The sequence below is a fragment of the Ailuropoda melanoleuca genome, chromosome 4 (assembly GCF_002007445.2).
Source record: "Ailuropoda melanoleuca isolate Jingjing chromosome 4, ASM200744v2, whole genome shotgun sequence".
In the NCBI taxonomy this organism is placed as follows: domain Eukaryota; kingdom Metazoa; phylum Chordata; class Mammalia; order Carnivora; family Ursidae; genus Ailuropoda; species Ailuropoda melanoleuca.
In genome coordinates, this window is record NC_048221.1 from 92,131,807 (window position 1) to 92,152,097 (window position 20,291).

The following is a 20,291-nucleotide window of genomic DNA, read 5'->3' on the forward strand; positions in this document are numbered from 1 at the left end:
GGGGTGCTTATTGGAGGGGCAAGGAAGTTTAGAATAATGAGGAATGCTTCCTTTACGTTTTCCTCCATAGGAAAGCACGCCCATTCTTCCCAGAAATAGTGACTGAGTAACAAGCACTGGGCCACATGTCAGGAGACAAAAGCTGGCCAAGCACGCCCATGTCTTCTAGAGATTGAGGTTCAGTGCAGAAGAAAGTTGCAAACACAGTTCAGTGCGTTAACTGCCAATGGTGCTGACCGTGAAGGCTAAGATCTGTGTCCCTAGCTCCCAGGGACCTATGTGGGTGGGACTGCTTCAGGGCTGGGCCCAAGAGTCCAGGCATGGCCAGCTCTGCACACAGTGAGCACGAATGCTCACTAGAGAAAGACACAGAGTGCCTGCCAGCAGAGCTGCGAGTTTCCTCCAGAAGCAGTTCCGTGTCTTCCCCAACACACTGCCATGGGGGCTATGGAGATCCCATAGTTCCTGACAATCAAGCAGGGGCACCATAATTTTCAGACTGAGACCTTTTGGAAGCCGGTGTTTCCAATCAGCCATAAGCAACTCTCAACAGGAATGTCTGGCCTGAAGCAGCAACATGCCCCCGCATATCTAGTTGAGGATAGCATTGTTAGAAATAAGCTAACTCAGAATTCTCAAAGCGTGGTCCATGGACCAGGAGTGGAAGCATCATGAGAATTTGTTAGAAATGCAAAGACCCAGGGGCACCTGGGTGGCTCAGTCAGTTAAGCGTCTGCCTTCAGCTTGAGTCATGATCTTGGGGTCCTGGGATCGAGCCCCACATCGGGCTCCCTGCTCAGCGGGAAGCCTGCTTCTCTATCTCCCTGTGCTTGCCGCTCCCCCTGCTGTGCTCTCTCTGACTCTCTCTCAAATAAATAAATAAAATCTTTAAAAATAAAAAAATAAATAAATGGAGCATCTAGTGAGCCAGCATGGCTACCATCTGGGAAAAGGAAGAGGCGCCTGTGTTAAAAACTGGGTAGATTGCATTCTGCATTCCATTGCATGGGGCAGCAGCAGTAAAGTTAGCAAGGGCAAACAGAGTGGCAAAGATCAGAACATACAAATTAGGAGCAAAACTTGAATACTTCTGGACGAGGGAGACCTAAACAGTTGAACTTGATTCATAAATTCAGAGTAAATTTCCCAGGTATCAAAGAGGACCTGGGTATATCTGATCTTCTGACTGTATTCATGCCACGCCAGCTCTTTCTCCACATTGTCATTACCATGCCCAATAGCCAGACTCAGGGGTATATGCAGGACTGTAATTTGTTTTGACTCAATGAGAAGTTGCCAGTAAGACTTCAGTCTAATAAGATTCTACCTGATCTTTTCTTTCCTTTATCCAGACAACAGTCTTTGTCAAATCTGGCCCTATCTCATGTCTATCTAAACAAACACGGCTAAAACAGATGAGAGGGGCGAAGGGGCATTTCTCCCAATTCACAGCAGAGACAGTTTCAAGAAATTCTCAGATAGCAAAGAAACACAAATAGAATTCAGAAGTCCACATTCTCTCTCATTTTTCTTATCCCCTCTACCACACCAGTCCAACCATCAATGCAGAAGGATCTCTAGGGCAGTTCTCCCAAGGAAGTAAATGGTCACCTTCTGCCCATTCAAAATATCCAAGCTAAAGATGCTAGTAAGTGGAAAAGTGGTGCTGGCCTCTGGAGGAGAAGTACGAAAAATGTCCCCAGATTTACCCCCCAACCTGCCATTCAGTTCCACCATGTTATCCTATAAATATGTTCATTGAGCGGTGTTCTCCTTTTAAATATTTTATTATTAAGGAGCCCATCTTCTATTTTTCCCTCCTAATGGGGAAAGATCTGACGAGCCCACTCACAATAAAGAGGAATCTCCCAGAACCTTCTAAGAAGGGAAGTGGGCCAAATCAAGCCTATATTTGGCAGTGCTCAACGCTGATTCCAGCGCATTCTAGTTAAAAATAAACGCTTGCTAGTCATACTAGTTGGAAGCAAAGAACTGTTGAATTCATCTGTTAATTATAATTAAAAGTGCTACGAAAGGTTCTATGAGATCCCATAAAGGGGAACTTGGCTGGACTGTGAGGTCAAGGGGCAACTTCTTTGAGGGAAGGTGTGTTTACTGGTGATCTCTCTGGGTTGATGAGTCAATGAGTTGGTGTAAACGTGGTTATGTGCAGGCACAGGGACAAAGCAGGGTGGGATAGAAAGCATTTAGTCTACAAGTGGGAAGCAGCAGGGTGCATGGAAGGAGCAGGAAAGTGACCAGCAGGCTGAAGTGCAGAAAGTGAAGGGGAGAGTGAAGAAGGGTGGGGTGGAAAAGTGGGGGCCACATCACGCAGGCCTTGTGGAGGTGGGGCAGTTGGCGTTTTATCCTGTGGGTCCCGGGCCCATCTGTGTAGCAAGGCTCCGGTGGTACAGCAGGCTCGAGAGCGACACAGTGTGCTGCCCAACTGCTCTCCTAGGCATGGGCTCTGGCCCTCTGAGGGTTGGGGTGGAGATGGCTGACGTGTCCCCATGCTCAGAGCATTCCTTTGGGTGGCCTGTGTGCTGGTCTTGGCACAGGCATTTGGCTCACTCACAGACAGCCAGTCTAGCTTCATGACTTGGAATAATTATGTAATGACTTCAGCGTCGCCTGTCTGGATCATTCTTTGAAACGCTCTCCTGCTGTCCCAAGGGAGGACTGGTAGTGGTAGAGCTTGAAGCAATAGGAAGGCTTCCTCCTCATTCCTGCTCAGTACCACCAGGCACCCAACCAGTAAGGCCGGATTACAGGTGCCTCATCCTATTTTCCTGAGCATGGTGGCATTTTTCCAGAAGCTCAGGTGCCCATTTACGGTGTGTCAGCATGAAACCTGGATTACAAATTAGTCCACCTTTGATTAATACTCGATACATTGTGTATTTTGGCATTGTCTTGTGGGTCCCCCTTGGGACATAGCTGGAATTAGAATTCAGTAAATACTCAAGAAGTGACCCTGAATGGCAACCACAGTTGGGTTGGTTTGAATGGTAGGCCACTTGGGGCTGCACTTCCTGGCTGATGTCACGTGCATATACATATGTGATGAGACATCCTGCTGCTGACAACCTTGAAGTCCCTGGCCACTCTCAAGCCTCCTGACCACTGTATGACACCGGCTTTCTATCTTACTCATTTGTGGAACCACCACGCATAGTCATTAGTGTATCAGTATAGGCAGGGGGTTAAATGAAACCTTCGTTAAAGGGGTAATAAAGGCAAGAGACAGAGAAAGGAGAAAAGAAAGAAAGGGAAAGGAGAATAATAAAAATAATAATAATAATAATAATAGCGTGCACCATTTACTGAACACCCACTCTCTACCGGATGTTTTACAAACATTATTGCTCATCATGACTCTACAAGGTTACATTATTCCCATTTAACAGATTGGAACAGTAGAACCCAGGGAGGTTCAAGGACTTGTCAGATCTTCATAATCAGAAAAAGGCAGGTCCAGGGTTCCCACTGGACAATGACACTATGCTTCCATAGTGTGGGAGGAAGCTGGCAGCACTGTGAAGACAAGAGCCCAGCTGCTCTGCACGGAACCTCTACATACCCAGTATCCTTGCCATGCACGCTGCCCACAGCACTTTTGTCAACATCTGTCTGTGTTTCCTCGGTATCCTGCTCTCCCTCTCACGCCCCTCCCAACCCTGCCCTAAGAGAAAAGATGCATGCCAGATTGGTGTCCCCAGCTCCTCACCTCTCCCTCCGGTTTCGGGCCATTTCCTGTTTTAAAATCATCCCTGCCTCTGGGGCGATAGGAAGTCAGCATTGGACAGTAATGGCCCGCCCCAGAGATCCCCTTAAGGAATTCGGAGCCAGTGTTGAGTGGGTGAGCAAAATCATGGCTTCATGCTTTCCAAAGACCTTCAGCAGGCTTCCCACAGTGGCCAGGAAGTGGGGGCAGATGAAACGACAGCTTGAAAGCCCTGGAGGCCTTAACCTCTGCCTCTTAATTAATTGAATACCATCCTTTTAGATGGCTGGAGTGTCTGTTTCCTGGCTGGTGTTAATACAACCTCAAGTCAGCAGCCTGTCTCAACATACAGAGATGATCTTACAGATCATGGCAGTGTGGGTGACAGCAGTGGGGATCGGAGCCCCGATGAGGTCCCCAAATCATCCAATCAAAGGAGACATGTGTTCAGGAGGGAGAGGTGAGGAAGACCTTGATGCCTAGTAGGCAGCCAGGTCAGCAGCCAGGCGAGCTCTCCAGCTAGAAGAGTAAGGATCTGGTCGGTCCTGTGGGCAGGGCCTGAGCACCCAGGCCAAAGTGAGCCCGGCCAGCCCTGGCACGAGAACATCAAGAGATATAGAATGACCTTTGTATTTACCAGAATTCTCTAAGGAAAAGACTGCATGTAGGGAACCCAACATCTAATAAGCTTGGGGTGACAGGAGGGAGCCTCGAGGGGCATGGTGGAGTCGCAGTAGATAACAGCCAAGCTGCTTTGTAAAAGGCTCCAAATTAAATTAACTGCAAGGGCTTTCCTTGTATGCACGAGGTGTGCCAACTGGGGACAAGCAGGAGGAGAAGCTGCTCACGGTCACCCAACTGTCCTCCTCCCATGTGTCAATCATCCTCTCATTGGGTAGAAGGGGTTCCAGATTGCTTTCCCTGCTCGGAGTGTCTGCGTCTATCTCTTGTTCAGCACTGATGATGGGGAAGTTGCAGAATACACTCTTATAATACTCTAATGTCAATCTTTGTACCCCTTGAGAGTCAGAGCCCTAAAAGAAATCCCTGGTTACCTCTCTTTTGCTGCCCTCTGTCAGGAACTGGTCTGCCTGACCATCACACCCTCCCTCCTTGGGCAGGTACCATCTGGGGCAAGTGGCAGTTAACAAGACTGCCAACGGCCTGAGTGTGGTGCATGCCTGACTTGTCTCTGCAGCACCGTCTTCTCTTCTGTTGTGCACAGTCCTTTGTCACGTGTGTAGATGTTTCGGTGGGTAGATAAATGATTTCATGTATGAATAACTGGGTGACTATATGAGTGAATACATTTGCGAGATAGCTACCTGGGTAATGAGAAATGAGAGATGAAACTGTCACTTGTGGAACATTTTTTTTCTCTACATAAAACAGATACAATTGAAAACACAACACTCAGTCTGGATCAGGCTCTAACTAACTGAGCTATTCGGCCCAGAAAGACACATCATGCCATTGACTCAGCCTTTCTTGCGTGGGCCCATCATGGTGGTAATTATGGCCACACTACCAAGGCCCTTCTGGAGAACAGGCCTCTTAGAAAGCAGGTGGCTGGAGATTTCCACTGACTTGTTCTGTTTTTTTTCTTTTCAGATTATCAAGGAGGTCCCTCCACCCCCAGCTGAGGAGAGTGAGGTAAGTGACCAGAGCGGGGTGCAGCCAGATGGAGAGGGTGGTAAGGTGGAGCAGAGAGCTGGCTGGGCTGGCCCAGGACTCAGGCCCCTGAAAAGCAGAGCTAAGTCAGGCCCAGGCCCCCACTTTATCGGAGGGAGAAGGGAGGGAAGTCTTGGGTCCTTTCCGAATCAAGGGATGAACAGGAACTGAGCGGAACTGGCCGCCACAGACAGAAGGGTTTGGGAGGGTTTCCTACCTGCAAAGATAAAATCTGAGATGCAAACATAGATATTTTTATTTAAATTTTATTTTCTATTTTATCCATACAATTTTCTCCTCTAACATAGACACTTTAGGTTTCTCTTTTCCCTGCAGAGACGTATGCTTCGTGTATGTAGATCAGGGCAAGGTTGATACATTCTCCAAACAATTAGTGATTCTAGGAACAGCCTGATGCTATGGTATTCTATTTTTCTTTCCTTGAAAACAATGTTACCGAAAGATTTGCCAGGCAGTAATAAAAATATATTGGGGGCTGGGGGTGTGTGCCAATATCCTGACCCTGCTCTCAAATCCTCATCATTTAAAGGAAGAGAAACCGTCTTAGACTCTGCCATAAACTGGCCAGCAGGCAGTTCTGGTGCAAGCATGGGCTGGGGTACGATCTGGTGGAGGCATTAAAGGCTAACGGTGAGAAGGAGCATCCCTGGGCAGGAGCGCCGGGTCAGTAGCTTTCCTCATCTTCTGATCACTCCCAGAGCAACAGGCCTCTCTGGATGCATCACTCACCAATTTAGAAGCCAGGGTACAGGTCTGAAAACTCAGTGGGATCAAAAAACATAGGGGTGAGGATTCAAGTTCATTGCCCTCAACCCCTAAAGTCTATTGTATGCAAACTGAGCATAACCCCCTCATCACTCCTCTTCCCAATGCCTTGGTCAAGTTTCTTGCATAAGGAGAGAAGAATGATTGAATTTAACATTCCAGGGGTCTGTTATATCCTGAACCATATGCTCGTAAGCCGAGGGATTTAATAGCTGCAATCAATTAAAGCACATATTGTTGGAATGCAAACTTTCTGCCCAGAAATCAAGGGAGGAAATTACATTGCTTTGCAAAGAGGAGGGAGGGAAAAAACCCTCTTTACATCCACAAAAGCCTTTTCTTAATCCTTCAAGAGAAAGAAAGCACCCGTGGCAAGTTCCACGGGTTCCAGTTTGGCTGTGTTTCCCTTGAGTGCAGCTGTCTCATACACCCAGAAGAAAACAGGGCAAGAAGCTTTCGCTTGATGAAGTTGCTCTGTTTGCCCTGAGGTGAAGAATGTTCCCTCCCTTCGTTATGTTCAGTTGGAGGAGCTGCTGCCCTTTCTTCTGGTGCTGACCCTGCATTTGCCTTTGGAAGGTGACCTGACAGCAACTGTGGTCAAAATGCACCAGGAGACTTAGGTACCAGACTGTGGGGTGTGAGTTGCGCAACGCCACCTAGTTTCATCCACTATTTCCATAGAAGTCATACTTCCACCTGAAGAAGGCAGATCTGGTTTCTGAAACAGAAGGACAACCTTGGGATACTTGAGATCTAAAGGGTTGTGTTAGACATGAAGGAGCTTCCGGGCTGGCTGGGGCAGACTGCAGGCTGCACTGATCACTTAGCATGTGTGTTGGCCCTGATAATTCCTTGGCCTTGTGAGTTAAGCAGCCCAAATCTCCTTCCTAATGTTTCAGCAGAAAAATAATAAAGAAATCTCACAGGAACAGATAACATAATTTAGCCCTACAAAGGATCTTACACAGTGCCCTGAAAATCATAGTCTGAATCTAGACTTCTAGAACCTTCTCTACTCCAGCTTTCTCCATTCAAATCCCACCAGTCCTTCCGGCACAGCTCATGTGCTACTATCTCCAGAAAACACACTGAAATTCCTCCCATCAGCACTAATCTCTCATTTCTCCCTTCTCTGCGTTCCAGGGTATTTTACTGACCTTTTCTTCCACGTCAATGTTTAAGATCATCAGCTACTTGAAGGTCAGGATCTATATCTCACTAATCTGGGACTTATCCCCAAAGAGCTTAACACAGCGTCTAACACTCAATTAATGGCTGTATGAAGTCAAACACTCTGCCGTATATGTGAACAAGTTCAGCATTAATTATCCAAACTTTCTTCAGGTCTATAAGCCTCATATCCTAAGGGAGACAGACCTACTACTTAAATAGCTAAACTTAGAATGAACACAACTTCATAATGAGCTCTCAGTGGTCCTCTTTAATAGGGAAGATCGAAATGCATAGTATGAAAAACCATGACTTTTTGAGATTTCATGCAACCAACAGTGATCCTTCTGTATAAAGAGAAGACAAAGAAAAATGACTTTTTTCAAGACCTCAGTAAAAGCAAGAAAGCTCAATTGTAACAACTAAGAGGGGTGTTTCCTGGGTTGAGAGTCTTCTCTAACTGGCAGCAGAGTGAGGAATCCTTACAAAGTCTCTAGCTACTCCAAATTATGGTCAGTGTAAGGAGGGATCCAATCATGTAGTACTTCATCTGATGGCTTAGTTCTAAGTCACCTTCCATGGACTTTGCGGCTATGCTTGTTTGGGAGGGGGAGGGATGCATACTGAAGGCATTGACGTGGGTGGGCATACAATTCATAAGCCCCTGGCTTTGAATAATGAACTTATCTCCAGGTTCATTATCATGCTCACTCATCCTAACCATTTCTCTGGGGCAAGAACTTTTTAGATGAGAAAACCGAGCTATGGGAAAATCATATAACTTGTCTAGGACCAGACAAGTTGAACTGCTTCACGGCTATGTCTCCAAGGACAGCCAGAGTCGCCCCCCACTCTGGAGGGGTGAAGAGCCAAGTGACTGCCAGGCATCTTTTTTCCATTGGACATTACATACATACTCTCATACACACACACACACACACACATATGCTCCAAGCATCAGCCCTANCACACACACACACACACACACACATATGCTCCAAGCATCAGCCCTAGAACAGGCCCAGAATTCAGTATTCTCTATTTCAGTGGTTTAAAAAAAGGAACATCACCACTAAAAAAGGAAACACTCTCTTCTTCATTGATGAATACAGGACAATCATGGTGCTGTCTTTAATTATTGTGTGTGCATGTGAACAGATATGATACAGGGTCATGATATGTGAAATGCGACTCCGAATGGGGCAGTCTTCGCTCAGCTGGGATTTTTGGTATTTACAAAGAGAAGTGTTGTTGGACTTTTCTGACTCTTCAGTTCACTCCTAGGAATTCATCTCCAAGACTGACCTTGAGGGTGACCTCTCTGGCTTATCCCTAAAGACCTCAGATGAGACAGTACAGCCAGTTCTGCTCTGGGTTCTGCCCTCCAGAGCCTCGTGGGCCTGGGAGTGTCAGTGGCCTTGGTGCTTTACTTACGTCGTCACCCTCACAAAGCATACTCTTCTATAAATGTAGACAATCTCGGTGGCAGATTTATTCTTTTTGCTCTCTTTATTTTTCTCAAAATATAACACTGGGCTGGCAAGCGTGGGGGCTCCGCTCCAGTTGCTTGAGTGAGTAAATGAAGGAACAAGCAAATAAAGGGCCCTTGTTTGTGGCGAGATAGGGCTTCTCCTCAGGGCTGAAGATAGGTTCTCCTTCAACGAAATGGTAAATGGAACTGTTTCCTTGGACTCGATTCTGCTTCAGTTACATTCTCCTTTGTGTAGAGAGTTGCGACCGGTGCCCGCCTTGCAGTGAATTGGGGGCAGGCGGCCTAATTTGGCCCCGGATAGAGCCTTGAATTCTATGGGGAGTCAGGGAGGTCTTCGCAGAATAGCTTCCATTCCAGCGACATTCTAAAAGAGGCGTAGACGCAGCGGAGGACGGATGCTCTGAGCACACAGAGCCCTGAAGGGTGAAGCGTGGAGTTGTACAAAACCCTGGCATGATTAGGAAGATGGTGAAATTCAGTGTCTAAGGGCAGCACAGGACTAGCCCAGCTATGGGCGAAACCAAACGTGCGTGTCAGGCTCGGTGTTCTGGAGCTCTCTCTTCCTGGAGCAGGGTGGCCCGGGACCAGCCGCTCAGAAGAGGCGTCTACTGTCTGAGTAATGTGCTGCCATTCATTTTACCCACGCATCAGCCAACTAGATGTCTGAGGCCACCACATCCTTTAAGATTTAAACATAACTTCCCCTGATGGGAAACCAGCATCCCTCCCTAATCTCTGCGGTTTCTCCAAACGCCACTGACTCCTCCTTCTTGCTTCGGCCATATCTCATCTTCTTCGTCTGCCAAGCACCATCTTGCAAACCTGATTCCTACATTCCCCACCCCCCCACCCCACCAAGGCACCACGGGCATAAGACCATCTACATAGGGGCTTGAAAAAGTTTAAAAGTACAGGGGTGAGTTACAGCGCAGGCCACATCCTTGTCATTCCTGCTCCTGGGAGGTGCCTGAGGCCCTCTGCTCAGGTGGGCCCAGGCAGTCTGCGGACAGCTCACATCCACTCTCTCCCGCCCATCCTCTGCTGACTGCCCGCAAACCCTCCATCCCTACTACTTTGCTCAGGCAGAGCAATTTGGCTTATCCAGTCTGTCACTTAATAATTGCAAAGGATCTGTGTCCTGGTAGGTCTTCCTCACCCGCCACATTCTTGAAGGGCAGTGTGACGGGGGCTCCCCAATTTGATGTAGAGATTCGCTTCCGGTGCTGCTGATGTTCTTAGTGGCATTGCTGGGGACCGTGATTTTACTCCATCAGTTTGGGGCCAAATGAAAAGACACATCAAAGATTCCCTCCTCTTCTGAAGATTGCAAAACCCTCCCGTCTCTAGAATGTGTAAACAGAGCCATGGTAACTGCAGGGAAATTCTGACTCCCGTCGGTCAAACCCTGGGCCTTTGTGTTGTCTTTGCTGTTGTTGTTTGAGTTTGGCAGGCAAGCTCGGGTCAGGGGATTACACAGCAGGCTTGGTGGAGCAGAGCGAAGTCCTGGCATTTCCTGTTGTGGGGAGGCCGGCCCCTGCTGCACATGCTCACATGCTCGGCAGAGCGGAGACAAGAGCCCACAGCTAGTCCGTGGCGGGAGGGACGACATGAGGAAGGGCAGCTCCGGGTGCAGAGAGGGGGAGGTCCCTGGACAAGGCATCAGGGAACAGGACCAGAGCCTCGACTCCACTGGTCCCTTCATTTCTCCGGATCTGACTGTACAATGAAAAGGCTCCAGTAAATGGTCTCCAGTGTTTGTACTCCTGTTCTTTAAAAAAAAAAAAAAATTAGGAGACTCCTAAGATCATTTCAGCTCCCTGTTGAATAAATCGGCTTTAGTCCTGGAGTTTCTTATGTTCTTGGTGCTGCTGTGTTCATTTTTCGGTGATATTATTTCATTTCTCTCCTTTGGAAAACTGCATGAGACCAGCCGTGAAGCCGTATTTCATATATGACACAGAGACACCCACCTCTAGGGATGGTTTAACCGTATGTGTAAGATACCGAAGGCTTTTGGTTTAACATCCTAAGCCTTCTGAAATTCTCTCACAAGGTAAAATACTGTGAACTGATATTGGGGCTCTTTGGTTTTATCATTTTATCATCTTACAGTCATAAAGCATCAAAATGAGCAGGGACAAGGGGGGAAGGAGAAAAGTAGCATTTATTTGATAGCATCAAATGCCTGGAAAAGCAAAACCTGAAGGACAAAACCCAGAACTTTGTTGACACTGAGAAACAAACGAGAGTAAGCTTCCCTGGGCTCAAATGCAGTTCTGCCACCCACGAGCAGGGTGACCTGAGTCCCCAAACCCGCTCTATTCCTCCTCCCTAAAGCGGACATAATAGCATCCCTACCGGGCTGCCCGCTGTGAGATTCAAAGGTTAATGCACGTAAAGCACTTGGAAGAGTGACCGACACATGCATGTAAAGGCTTCGTAATTGAGCTGTGGTTATCGCCAACTCGGTACCTGTTTATCGACCACCTCCTGTGCACCAGGCTCCGTACCAGACCTAGAATACAAGGGCAACAGAATCCACTCTGTGCTCAGGGCTCACAGTCCCATGGTGAAGAAGGACAGATCTGTTTTAAAAAGACAGAGAGACCAACCCAAGTATCAGCTGCCAAGATGTTGCAAATCCCCCGGTCTGCTGTGATTATGTCCTTTAAGATCTATAAAATGTTTTAAATTTTTTTAAAAAAAGCCTGCCCGTCCCAAGTGCAGCAAGTCACCCAGAGAGTCTTAATGCATTAATGTGTTATCGCTTTGCTACATCATCTCTGGATCTCTGTCCTGCTGATGACTTGTCCTTGTCGGTTCCTTGCCTCCCGCATGGGATGCCCCTTTCCGCACACTGATAGAACTATCCCCACCGAGGACTCCACTCGGAGTCCTTGACTCCCTGGTACCACCAACACAGACTGTGGGAAGCAGGCTTGTTCTCGGCAATTGCAGCCTCTTTGGCGTATTCTTCTGCTTTGCAGAGACTCCTTTTTCAGCTTCCGTTTTTTTACCCAGGAGGGTAATCCCTCCACCACCCTGTAGTCCCTCTGTGACTGTAGATGGTGATATTTTTCTCCCCTCAGCAGGAATAATTTTGGTGCCAAGATAAGGAGCAGTTTTGCTAATTATCCTTCCCTTTTCCATCCATAAAGTTACAAGTTCCTCTTGTTTTCTCCCTTCATCTTAAAAAATACAGTAAGCGCTAACTTGGCTCACTGAGTGAAGTTGCAGACACTGAGTTAACTGCTTTATTTGAATCATTTCATCTCATTTGTTTGTAAATTCAACAGATAATTCGTAGGTACCTCCCACATGCTAGATGCCACTCAAAAAGCTGAAAATGCGATGATAAACATGACAAATAAACAGAAGCTTCCATGGAACCCTTACATTCCAGCCTGGAGAGACCAACAGTAAATACATATCAAGCCATGTTAGGATCCATTATGGAAACTGAAACAGATTGATGGGGTGAAGAGACTGGGCCTACTTTAGAAGGATGTCCAGAGAAGGCCTCTCGAGGAGTGATAGGAAGGAGCCAGCCAGGAGAAGAACAGGAGGGAAGCATTCCTGGGCAGGGGGACAGCTTGTGTGCAGGCCTCGAGATAGGAATGTGCTCAGTGTCTGAGGGACAGAGAGAGGGCAAGCAGGCTGGAGCACAGGGAGGTAGAGTGTGGTAAGGAAGAAGGCTGGAGAGGTGAGCTAAGGCCAGAGCTTGCAGAGCAGAGCTGGGGTCGAGATTCTCTGCTGCTCTGTGGAGAATAGACTGTCGACGAGCAGTCCGGCAGGGAGGCCGGTTAGGTGGCTACTATAGTATCTTGGAGAAGGTGTAGGGGACTTGGGACCAGTGGGTGGGGTGGGGGTGGAGGTGCGGGTGGAGAAGTCACAGATTTGGGGTCTTTTAGAAGTAAGGTCAACAGAATTTGCTGGCAAACTGAGATGAATTGGGGGAGGGCCAGTGGGGGAGAGAGAGGGTTCAAGAGGGGCTCCAGACAGTGGGGAAAGTGGAGGAAGAGCAGTTTAAGGTGAGGATGTGGGGAGACTCCTCTTGGATGTGGTATTCTTGAGATGGTTATTAGTCCCTTGAGAGGAGACATCAATGTCAAGTCAGCGTTTGGGTTCAGAGGAGTTGGGGATGAAGATATAAACACGCAAGTCGTCAGCACATGGATGGAATTAGATGAAATACCCTGTGAAGGGGTAGAGATGCACAAGGGAACGGGTCCCAGGATTGTGCCAGCACCCAACCAGGTCGTTCTGCTTTTACCCCCACTTTACAGATAAGGAAGATAAGCTCAGATGGGTAAGATGACTTGCCCCAAGGAAGGCCCCAGGGGTAACCCAGGCAGTCGACTCCCATCACTTTGCCAAAGTGGACGTGGACATAGACCAGTTGTGCTTTGCTTCCTTCATGTATGACACTCTTTCTGCAGGAAGAAGATGATGACGGTCTGCCCAAGAAAAAGTGGCCTACCGTAGATGCCTCTTACTATGGTGGGCGGGGCGTTGGAGGCATTAAAAGGATGGAGGTAAGAACACAGCTTCATGTACTCACATCAATGTGCCAGCCACCAGATAAAACTGGTGAAAACTCATACTTGAGGTCTGATGGGGATGTGGATTATATAACGCATCAGATGGAGAGATGGCAGGTATACCCCTTTGATGGTGCACCCCCATACCTTGCCCACCATTGAGTCAGAGTAGTTTGCTCATCTGCTCAAGCCCCTTGGTTGTTTCCTCTCTCACAGGAATAAAATCTGAAGTTTTTATCTGGGACTGCAGGGCCTTTGCACATGCTGTTCCCACAGCCTGGACAGTTCCTCCCCTAAACATCCATCTGCCCAGCTTGCTCTTTCTGCTCCTTCAACCCTTCTTCTTTCCCTTTTTCCACACCCTCCTCTTCCCCGGCCCTCAAAACCCAAAGGAATTGAGGAGTGGGTAGCATTCACACTACACATCACCCATGTATGTATGACGCCCATTCTCCAGGTACTTTATTTTGTCATTTTACTTTATCATATGTTATTTATTTTAGGTTCGTTGGGGAGAAAAGGGTTCCACAGAAGAAGGTGCTAAGTTGGAAAAGGCAAAGAATGCCAGAGTCAAGATGCCGGAGCAGGAATACGAATTCCCCGAGCCTCGGAATCTCAACAACAACATGCGGCGGCCCTCTTCCCCCCGGAAGTGGTACTCCCCGATCAAGGTGTGTCTCTCTCTCTACTCAGAAATCTATCATCACTCTTGACAAGACACTTACATAGGAAGATCAGACTCTTAACATGATCAAATATCCAACCAAATTCCAGATTATCACAAAGGAACACATTTCTAAAATCATGGACCTAAAAGTATAGGTATTTACTTGCTCTATTTTGACAATATCAAGGCTGAGACTAGGTTTTTTAAAATCACCTTGGCAAACTGGTGGAATGCAAGTGGACTAGGAGTCAGGAGACAGGTAGGAACCCTAGAAGATCACTGTGCATTTCTATAATAGCTCACTTCATTGGTAGGCAGTTCCACTAACCAAAATGGCAGCATTGCCCTTGATGCCTTATCTGTCTTCCTCTTGCCATAGCACAAGCCCAGCCCCCTTTATCCAAGCCTCCTTCCAGCCTTTCAGGTGTTGGCCATGGAGCTAGGACTCACTCTTTCTGGCTGTGAGCAAAACCCCTTTTTTTCTCCACTATCCCTCTTCCCGTCCACAGCTCCAGAAAGTAAACCTCGTTGGCTTCTTAGGAAGTGAAAGCCATAGAAGGTAGTTAATGCTTCCTGAAGGCTTCTTTTCTCTTCCTCTTGTTCTTCCCCTTCTTCTATACTGCACACAGAAACTGGACCAATTCCAAGGCCACAAGTGAAAGATCCCGTGTGAGAGCCAGCTCTCGTCATGCACGGGCACACATGCACCCACATGGCCTTTACCCCTCTTCCAATGAGAGTGAAAGTAATATTCATCATTCATTAAGTTATTTGCTAATCTTAGAACAGCCCTTGTCCTATGAAATCAAAGGAAATACTCATTTTAAACAATGCAGTGAAATGTCATTGGTAGACGTTTCATCTCAGCCAAGCTAGTTCGTGCTCCCACTGACTGTATTTTCATTTTGGTTTGCTGTGTTTAAAGCAAGGAGATTCTTTTTTAGGATAAGTTCCCCCCTGCCCACCCCCGCCTCAGGGCAATGGCTTGAACTCTGGAAAGATGTGGGCGAAACGTAGCTTGCTTGCCTAACAGCTGTTTGCTTCTAATTATTTTCTCATGCAGAACATGCAATGGCGTGCATGCATGTGCAGACAGGAAGGAGCCAAGCAGAGTCTCTGAGCTGAACAAGAAAGGGAATTTTCTATTATGTCGTTTTTAGGAATCTGTACCTTGTGACTAACATGACATACTTGGTTATAGCCAGGTTTTCATTTCTGTAATCTTGGATTTGGAAAGAACGTTAATTCTGTTTGAAGATTCCAGTTTCTGCTTGAGAGCATGTTAGTCCTCTGCTAACTGGTGGTTTAGGACTGAGTTTTATGAAACAAATAGGGATAGAGAACGACTAGATTTAGAAATCTGAAAACATTCCCAACACCCACTTGGAATTAGGTCAATTCAACAAGCATTTGTCGTGCTGGGCACTGCCAGATAGTAAGCATACAAAGGTTCTCAAACCTGGGTGGGTATCAGACTTACCCTGAGACCTTTAAAAATACAGATTCCCAGGCCTCGTGACTTAGCGTCACGCAAGAAGTTTTCAAAGGCACACGGGCCATCATCACTTGCTCACTTTTTCTCATCCAGTGAAACTCCTTCCCCCTCCCCCTGTGCCCCCTTTTTAACATCCAAACTCCCTAATCCATACCCTTCTGTTGCCCCCAATTACTCTTCCTTCCAAACCCCTGCTCTCAGGCCTCCTCCTTAGTCACTGGGTTCAACTGCTGGTTCTCATAGTGTGGTCTGTGGGCCAGCAGCAGCAGCAGCCCCCAGGAACTTACTGGAAATGCACATTCTCGGGCCCAACCCAGATCTACTAACTCCATGACTTTGGGGGTGGGACCCAGCGAACTGGGATTGAACAAGCCCAGTTAAGAAATTGTCACTGAAGGTTCCAGCCAGGCTTCCATAGGAGGCTCCCTGAGGGCAGGAATCTTGGCACTTGGCCAAGAGACCATGACCACACCTCAGAGATTTGCCAGAAGTTCCAGCAAGCGGGCCCACGTTAGAGCTCGCAGCCCCTTTTTTACCACAGACACAACTGCTAGATTCGTGTGAAGTGGTTGAGAATCTGAATGTCCAGGAAACCCCAAACAGCCAGATGGAAAAGACCTGTGATGCTGGTGGACGGGCCAAGGCCCTCAGCAGGACTGCCCTCCTCTGACCTGGGAAAGGTGACTGCCATCCTGCTGGTGGGGCAGCTCAAGCCAACGTCTGCTCAGCTCACTCTATACAAAAGCCCGCTGGTGTGACTGCCCATGCTTGAGTCTTCTCCCCACCAGATTGGACCCCCTGGAGGCACCAGGGATGCCTACCTCATCTTTAGCCTGTGGTAGACAGCACAGTGCCTGGCCCAGCACAGGGACTCCAGCGTCTCTTGTTAAAGAGCTGACATGAAGGATGAGGTAGGAGACCACCCCAGAGCGCGCTGCCGGTTAGACTGTCTCCTGTGATGCACACAGATCACGTTGGCACCTTCAGTCCGAAGAAGGTGGCATTCTTCTTGCCATCTCTTTGAGGAGAGGAGAGAAAAAGAGGTCATCATATGTGTTTATGGGCTGGATGGTTGACGGAAGGGTAGAAACAAGGAGGTTTCAGAATAGAAGCCCAGAAAGGAATTCAAAAGTAAAATTGTCTATCTCTCCAGAAGAAGGGCAGACTTGCTACAACTTCCAAGTTCATACCGTTGAACAAGTCTCATGCTCCGTGATGAGCCCCATCTTCGCCACAGTGCCTGTGGACATCACCGGGCCTTGGAAAAACATTTAGCCTCATGTAGTACCATAAACTCAGCTTCCCTGAGCCCTCTGTCTGGATTTGTCCCGGTCTTGGCAGGAAACAGAAGCACACTCAAGAGGGTTGAACTTTTGGTGAGGGCAGGGTTAAAGGAATTCACAGAGATCGCCATGCATACAGGGACTAGCAACAGTAGGAGCTCTTGCACCCCTGGGCCTAAAGGACAAGGAGGGGAGATGGCATCATTGGAGACAGTGGCCAGGAGAGGAGGCCACCCATTGGGAGCTGTGGCCATAGAGAGGGAATCAGCAACCCAAATCTGTCCTACCACCTGTTTTTATATGGCCCACAAACAAAGAGTGGTTTTCCTTATTTTTAAATGGTTATGTAAGTTTCTATATAATATCCTAGAGTTTGTCTTTTGAGGTACAAAGCCTAAAATATTTACTCTTTGGCCCTTTACAGAAACTGTTTGCAGATCCCTACCCTATAAGAACGCAGCCACTGAAGAAGGCAGGGGGTCAGGGAGGGAACCAAAGGAATGAACGCCCCCACCTCTCCCTCATCTTGCCCTCATCTCCTCTGGTACCACCTACTGACCAAACCAAAGGGAAACCCGATGGTGTTATCTGTAGAGGGCAGGCTTCTAGGGCATAGAGCTAGGAAGGCAGAGAAAGGGAGAGAGTGGATGGGCGCAGGCAGCTCAAGGAGAATGACCACTCTACTCTCTGCCACCACTATAAATAGGGACAATACTCCCACCTAGTGCAAAACTTTTAAGAGACACTGGGAAGACCCTTAGTTCCCCCAGTGAAAGTAGTCAGAATCATATACCTCTTTAAATGTATTGCATTTAACTCACTTTTTTCATGCATTTTATGAAATAGATATGAGGAGCAGAGAAGCAGGTGAGTGCATTTGCTAAGCAAACCCAGTGGGGACTCATCAAGAGAAGAAGTCCACAATGGGTTTCCCCCCGCCAGTCCCCAGTCTAATTTAAGGCACTGACCACAGCAGCCATACTTCACCCTTTCCTCATTCCAAGCTCATGACCAGGAAATTTTCCAATATTTGGCCTTAATTTGCCTTTGCTTAGTTTTCACCCCCTGGATTGACAGCACCCCATGCTTCTCATTAAATTGGGACTGACCATTTCAGACAAGTTAAGTAATGCCCAGATAGATGGCCTCCAGACAGATTAAAAGCAGGACTGTTTTCAGGTTTGCTGGAAGGCTTGCAGCCTCTAGAGAAACCATTTTCTCCCTCTCCAGTAGCTCCTTCACATGACTGGAAATGACAGAAACGACAGCTGAAGGACAAAAGTCAGACCCTGGATGGCCAGGCAGTCCGGCTGTTCTTTGCAAGACAGCCAGACCGTGAAGGAGCAGAGTCTGCCATACTACTCTCAGGGCCTGGGAGGGGGCGATCTTCTGTTCTGCTCATTTTCTATCAGGCCAGCCTTCATCCCTGGCCTAAAGCAACTTGACCTTGTAATCAAGCCACATTTCTACCCACATTCAGAAACTGTACTGGACGGAGCTGTATGTAGCCCAGTAAGACACACCAAAGCCTGAAGTGTTCTCAGATGGGCCTCTGATGTGGAGCAGACTTTTTGTCCCCCTCTGGCTACTTTTTATAATAGCTCCAAACTTTTTTAAAACAAAGACCAAAACTCAAAAGGAGCAAAGCAAAAAGTACCCTGTGTGAGTGTGTGCACGTGTGCGTGTGTGTGAGAGAGACAGCGTGTTTCCAACATTATTCATTCATCTATTTCATTTGAAGAGAAGCAAGGGTCACAATATTTACCGTGTATTTGAAGGTGTAAAAATTCCGTGTTAGTCTCTAACAGCCCTATCGTTGAACTCCCTTCAAAATTCTCAACCTCTGACTAACTTCCAAGCAGCTAAGGAGACAAACCAGAAGAGGAGACACAGCTGTTGCCTGGCCAAAATTTAGAAAAGGAGAGAAAAGGAAGCACAGCCACAAACCCCAGTCACCAGGATGCTTTGAGTGATGGCCGCATAAACATTCCTGGCCCTGTTTTGTTGTTTAGGAAGAAACAAAAACTAGAGTTGACATAGAACTCTGTTTGCCTGCTTTGTGGATTCGAAGTCTGTCTGAGCCTGAGTCTAGTTTGGGAGCCTGGAATTGGTAAATTTCTCATTTTATAGTCAAAATGTGTCAACTTCCTATGAAAGAAAGCTATACTTAAATGTCAGCTCATATAGTCTGACAGGGGGTCCTGAGGGTAATGGGAAAATCTCTGTTTCAGCTTCCCAGCAGCTGTTGGGCGTTTCTCCCGGGGAGGGACCAGTGCCTTGACATGCGCCCTATGGACAGGCCTGTGTGTGATGGACACTCAAATCCGAGATAAACAGTGGAGTCAACTCAAAGGTCCCTCCCTCCCCAGACTTTGGGTAAAGCCCAAGGGTTGGTGGGGGAAAATCCCCTGAGACCTTTCATGCCCCAAAGGGATATTATCAGTAACCTCATTAGCTGCTATCTTGAAATGACAGGTTTCTACCCACATTCAGAAAAATAAAGGCTCCAACAGCCTTTGTTACACACTTCTCCTTGACCTCAAAGAGTGATTTTTTATCCTCTTCTTGGTTATAAACACACTTATTCTAAAACTTACTCCAGCTCTTGCGTAAAAAGCTACCTGCTGTAGGAGCAGAAAAAGGCGTTGGAAGTGTCAGTTACACAGATTGTTTCCTGTGCCCCAGAGGTGGGACTCAGGACCTGCAAGTACTACTAGGACTAACTAACTAGTCTCACCTTGGCCAGAGGAGCCTAAGGACAGCAGCTCACCCGGATGAAGCCCTCCCCTGGGTGAGACATATACTGTAAGTTGGGCTCAATTCCAAAGGCTTTCCATGCACTCGCTCCTTTATTTCTCATATCAACCCTCAGAAGTAGAAATTCCTACTACTCCCATTCACAGAGGGAAAAATTAAGGCACAGAGAGGTTAGATAACTTACCTAAATTCATACTGCTAGTAAGATGTTTCTTGGTTTATTTTATTAACAGCAAAGCATCCATTCAAGCTAACAATGAAATCCATTATTAATCAAACAGGAGAGAGGACTGGGAACCTGAAGGTAAAAGACCAATCAGGAAACTGTTCACAGGATGAGTGACAGGTGATGAGGGCCGGAGCCAAGGCAGTAGTCATGGAGACAGTGGGACAGGGTGGACAGGAAGCAGTGAGAGGAGAGCTGTGACAGAGAGAATGGCCATGAGACACGGTTGAAGTCGAATATGAGGAGCTGGCCGAGGGAGAGGACGTGACAATGATTCTCTGGTGTCTGGCTTGCCCGGGGGAGACGTCGGAGGTGCCAGGAACCAAACAGGATGTACAAAAGGGGGAGCAGGTTGGGGAAAGATTTTTCAGTTTTCACTACCTGTGCTACATCTGCGTGACAACTAAGATTTGGTAGGTAATTGGATCTGGAGTTCAAGAGAGGTCTGAGCTAAAGGTAGAATTTATAAGCCATCAGCA

General features: G+C 47.5%; 1 protein-coding gene across 1 annotated transcript in view; it reads left to right on the top strand.

Annotated features, from left to right (window-relative positions):
• ANTXR1 (ANTXR cell adhesion molecule 1) overlaps window positions 1-20,291 on the top strand; it is a 216,498-nt gene that overhangs the window by 143,607 nt on the left and 52,600 nt on the right. Inside the window, 3 exon segments of the mRNA XM_011236724.3 lie at window positions 5,336-5,377; window positions 13,283-13,378; window positions 13,888-14,055. Of these exon segments, the coding sequence (XP_011235026.3) occupies window positions 5,336-5,377; window positions 13,283-13,378; window positions 13,888-14,055 (306 nt within the window).